The 5,648-nt window shown below is 44.3% G+C and overlaps 1 protein-coding gene across 1 annotated transcript; it reads right to left on the bottom strand.

The window, feature by feature from the left end:
• On the bottom strand, positions 1–1,562 carry LOC109221672 (F-box/kelch-repeat protein At5g42350-like; the record flags this gene model as incomplete). Its single annotated transcript, XM_019386140.1, is given in 1 exon segment — positions 1–1,562. A coding segment is annotated over 1 exon segment (1,534 nt), but the record flags the coding sequence as incomplete, so codon positions are not given.
• Between the last annotated feature and the right edge of the window lie 4,086 nt (positions 1,563–5,648).

Below are 5,648 nucleotides of genomic sequence, written 5' to 3' on the forward strand. Positions count from 1 at the left end.
AATGTTATCGTAGGTCTTCTTTGATCCGTCACAAGTGTAGCACTGCCATGGATTTAGTCAAGCAAGAAGCAGCATCCAATTCGTGGGGTAGACGGTTCCTTGAGATATGGCTCCAGCTTGTTCCAGCACCAGATACTTCTCCAACAGTCAAGAAGTCTAGCACCTGCCCGAATATTTTGAACATTTCAACTCCAAATATAAAGTTTTTATCAGCAATAAACGCAGCGTTCCAATCCATTGGGGCATCAGGATGTGTTGAAACTTCTGTCCAAGTGAGATACATAAGATCAAGCTCCCAAAGCTTTCTTACTGCTTTGTTTCTCCTGCCAATCTGACCTTCTCCTTCACACCACGAGACAGAAAGCATAAATAACCGTCCATTGCAGCATATAAGTTTAGGGTGGTATTCATGAACTCGGGGAGGGAATGGACTGGTTTGGATTCTAACCCAATAGCCCTTCTCAATGTCATATGCTGCTACCTTATCACTTTCTGAATAAACATAAAACATCCCATTGCACACAACCCCCGAACAAGCTACTCCAAAATCTACAGGCAGCCTCTGGATCTCTGTCCATTTATTTGACATGGAATCATAAATTTCCCCAGAATCCAGAGGCTCATCCCAGCATCCAAGACCCCCTACAGCAAACAAGAGAAAGCGTCTTTGATCTTTATTTGAATGTTCGCCTTTTTGTTTGACAAACTTGTACGGTTTCACACTTGGCAAGGACGTAAGCTCGTTCTCATCCAGAGAATATCGAAATTGGCGTCTAACTGAAAGTCTATGAGGATCCTCATAAACATCAGATACCCCACCAACTCTTGGACGGTAAAATCTTCTGTCTCCTCGAGTTTGTTGATTCCTAATAATTAAACAATCTGAACTGATCTCATAAGCTCCTAAAATAGGGGATGATCTTGCATGCTTCATTGGTGCAGCTTTACGCCACGTTCTCATCAAGGGACTAAAAACGAGCACGCTTTTATGTGTCTTGAATGAGCTCTTATCAACTTTCCCAAAGTTAGTAAGGCTAGAACAGCCTCCAACAACATAAACATCATCATGGATACCGGCAACAGAAAATAAAAACCTTCCTTTCAGAATTTCAGAGTTAATTTTGTGCCATTGGTTGAAGGAAACATCCATTGCATGTATTTCTGCAGAACAACAACCGTCTTTTACAACCCCAAAGAGAAAAACCCATGGATTCTGAAACGAACCTTCTTGCCTCATTCGCCAGAAACGAGGCGTCATTGTCAAGTTTCTCCATTTCTTGCACACCAGCCTAGCATTCATGACACTTATAAAAGGAAGCCTTAATAAGCACATTTCAAGAATGTCATCCGGCAAAAACACATTCATGCTTTTGTTCTGTAGTGCTGCTTCAAGTTCTAGAGATTTCCTATTAGTCCTCCTCCAGAATTTTTCCCTCATGCCATAAGCGAAGCAATCTACTGTGGTTTCTTCATTTCCACATATTGGAGCATAGCCTTTGCCTTCCTCACTTGCATTTGACCTTCTTCTACCACATGAATCCCATAACTCATCGCCAGGCGGGCTTTAACCCATTCATCATCATCAATCTCTGCCTCAGCGATGATCCGGAGGGACGGGATTTCGACTTCTGCAGGTATTACTGCTTCGGTTTCATACACCAATGAATAGGGAGTCGCTCCTACTGAAGTACGGACAGTAGTGCGATAGCCTAACAAGGCAAAAGGTAGTTTTTCATGCCATTGCCTTGACCCTTTGACCATTTTCCGAAGTATTTTCTTGATATTCTTGTTAGCTGCTTCGACTGCCCCATTTGCCTTAGGGCGATATGGGGTAGAATTGCGGTGCATGATCTTAAACTGCTGACATGTCTCGGCCATCAAATGGCTATTGAGATTGGCACCATTATCTGTGATGATTACCTTCGGGATCCCAAACCGGCATATGATATTTGAATGTACGAAATCGACAACTGCCTTCTTAGTCACAGATTTGAAGGTTTTTGCCTCCACCCATTTAGTGAAATAATCAATAGCTACCAAAATGAATCTATGCCCATTTGATGCTGCTGGCTCAATTGGTCCAATAACATCCATTCCCCAGGCAACGAACGGCCATGGTGCCGACATTGTATGCAATTCAGAGGGCGGAGAATGAATCAAATCTCCATGTATCTGACATTGATGACATTTGCGCACGAAACTGATGCAATCCCGTTCCATAGTAAGCCAATAATAACCTGCTCGGAGGATCTTCTTTGCCAATACATATCCACTCATATGAGGTCCGCAAACTCCCGCATGTACCTCAGCCATGATAACTGTAGCCTGTCTGGCATCTATGCATCTCAACAACCCCAGATCTGGAGTTCTCTTGTACAACACTCCTCCACTGAAGAAAAATCCGCTTGCCAAGCGTCGAACTGCTCTCTTTTGATCCCCGGTAGCCTGTGTCGGGTATACTCCCACCCGGAGATGTTCTTTTATGTCATGGAACCATGGCTCACCATCAAATTCTTCCTCCACCACGTTACAATAGGCATGCTGATCTCGAACCTGAATATGTAATGGATCCATGTAAGCCTTGTCCGGATGATGCAACATTGATGCCAAGGTGGCCAAAGCGTCGGCAACCTCATTGTGCATTCTTGGAATGTGTTTGAAATCTATTGATTGAAACCGTTGACGAAGTTCATGCAAACACTGCCGGTATGGTATGAGCTTCAAATCTCGTGTCTCCCACTCTCCCTGAATCTGGTGTACAAGAAGATCCGAGTCACCCATGACCAAGATTTCCTGGACACCCATGTCTATAGCCAATCTCAGTCCCAGGATACAGGCTTCGTACTCAGCCATGTTATTGGTGCAAAAGAAACGAAGTTGAGCAGTGACAGGGTAGTGCTGCCCTGTCTCAGAAATCAGTACTGCTCCTATTCCGACACCCTTGGCATTGGCAGCTCCATCAAAGAACAGTTTCCATCCAGGCTTCTCGACCTGTTCTAATTCTTCAACATGCATTACCTCCTCGTCCGGGAAGTATGTTTTCAAAGGCTCATATTCGTCATCAACGGGATTTTCAGCTAGATGATCAGCCAGTGCTTGTGCTTTCATAGCGGTCCGAGTCACGTAGACAATATCAAACTCTGTAAGCAGGATTTGCCATTTCGCCAGTCTCCCTGTAGGCATAGGCTTTTGAAAAATATACTTCAATGGGTCCAACCGAGAGATGAGATAGGTAGTATATGCTGACAAGTAATGTTTCAACTTTTGCGCTACCCAGGTTAAAGCACAACACGTCCTCTCGAGTTGAGTGTATTTTACCTCATATGATGTGAACTTCTTGCTGAGGTAGTAAATCGCCTGCTCTTTCCTTCCTGTGATGTCATGCTGCCCCAGTACACAACCAAACGAATTGTCTAACACAGTCAGGTAAAGGATCAAGGGCCTTCCTGGCTCTGGCGGGACCAACACTGGTGGACTAGCCAAATACTTCTTGATCTTATCAAATGCTGCTTGACATTCGTCCGTCCATCTGACCGCAGCATCTTTCTTTAGCAACTTGAAAATGGGTTCACAAGTAGTTGTAAGCTGGGCAATGAACCTGCTGACGTAATTCAACCTGCCAAGCAAACTCATCACATCTTTCTTGCTCCTAGGCGGCAGTAGCCCTTGGATGGCTTTGATCTTAGACGGGTCTAATTCGATACCGCGCCGACTTACCACGAATCCAAATAACTTCCCTGATGGAACTCCAAATGCACATTTTGCTGGATTAAGCTTGAGGTTGTACCTGCGGAGTCTCTGGAAGAACTTCCTCAAATCCATAACATGGTCATATTGTTTCCTCGACTTTATGATCACGTCGTCCACATAGACCTCGATTTCCTGATGTATCATGTCATGGAACATGGTAGTCATTGCCCTCATATACGTTGCCCCTGCATTCTTCAACCCGAATGGCATGACCCTGTAACAATACGTTCCCCAAGGCGTGATGAATGTTGTCTTTTCCGCATCCTCCTCATCCATCAAAATCTGGTGATAGCCCGCGTAACAATCCACAAAGGAAGCAATCTCATGTTTGGCACAATTGTCAATCAATATATGGATGTTTGGAAGTGGGAAGTTGTCCTCCGGACTCGCCTTATTGAGATCACGGTAATCAACACACACTCTGGTCTTCCCATCCTTCTTTGGTACAGGCACCACATTAGCTAACCAGGTAGGATATCGAGTAACTCGTATGACCTTCGCCTCAAGCTGCTTGGTAACCTCTTCTTTGATTTTCACACTGATATCTGTTTTAAATTTCCTCAACTTCTGCTTGACAAGCGAGCATTCCGAATGAACGGGCAATTTGTGGACCACCAAATCGGTACTTAAACCTGGCATGTCATCATACGACCATGCGAAAATGTCTTTGTATTCAAGCAACAATTTAATTATCTCCTCCCTGAGCGGGGCTTCCAAATGGACACTTATTTTTGTTTAACATTCTCCCGATCCCCTAGATTGATTGCCTCTGTGTCATTCAAGTTAGGCTTGGGTTTTTCCTCAAATTGATTTAACTCTTTACTGATTTCTTCCAAAGCTTCCTCGTCATCGTATTCCCTCTCGCCATCACACTCAATTTCCTGTATTACTATTTCACATTGATTATCAAGACTAGGCCGGAGATTCCTCATGCATGACACATCATTGAAACCAGCATAAAAGGGACTGTACAAGAGAGAAAAGAAAACAAAATAAAGGCGATCAGGAAAGAAGAAAGGAGGACATTGCATTTCATTAGAATTGTAAGATAACAAGGTTTAACTCATCCAAATGGACGGAACATAGAAATCTGAATTACAACCCTGGAAATAATCCAGATTTAGTACTCAAAGAAAAATCAAAACTAACTACCAGACCTCTTCCGAATTGGAAGAGGAGTAGCTTCCCAGTTATTGAGCTTAGCCTGAGATCCCACGAACTGCACATCAACTTTACTCGGACCTTCGCCGGGTTCCACCATATTCACTTCATCGAACACCCTTTCGAACCTTGCGATCATCTCCTTGTCAGGTTCTATCACCACAGAATTTGGCATTGCTGTTGCTGGGCGTCGTTTAGTACCAGGCCGGACGAAGGAACTGGAAAGGCGAGGAATAGGTTTTGGAAGGGTCCACACTCTCTTCTTCATCTTTTTGGCTCTCCTTATGTCAGCAGAAGTGGGTTTGAAACCTAGCCCAAAAGTGTCTGGATTTCCGGGGAGAGACACCGGCTGTATGATTCCTTGCAGTGAAGCACCTAACCCCTTTCCGGGCAAGAATCCATTCCTTATCATCTCTGAAGCTACCATAACGGATGCGGCGGCTATCTTGGGCGTAGGAACACACTCCCCTTCCGGGATTTTATCAACTGGCACTGTGTCCATGACTTGGTACACCCATGGACCTTTGTCATTTTCAACTTCCTCGAAGGATGTAATAGCATTACAAGAATTGTCCTCTCCATGAACCACGATCTCCTGCCGATCCCATTCAAACTTGACCATTTGATGCAAAGTAGACGGTACTGCCTTTGCGGCATGAATCCAGGGTCGTCCCAATAAAAGATTGTAGGAAACACTGACATCGAGCACTTGAAACTCCATAGTGAATTCCACAAGT

This window comes from Nicotiana attenuata, unplaced genomic scaffold (genome assembly GCF_001879085.1).
Source record: "Nicotiana attenuata strain UT unplaced genomic scaffold, NIATTr2, whole genome shotgun sequence".
Classification (NCBI taxonomy): domain Eukaryota; kingdom Viridiplantae; phylum Streptophyta; class Magnoliopsida; order Solanales; family Solanaceae; genus Nicotiana; species Nicotiana attenuata.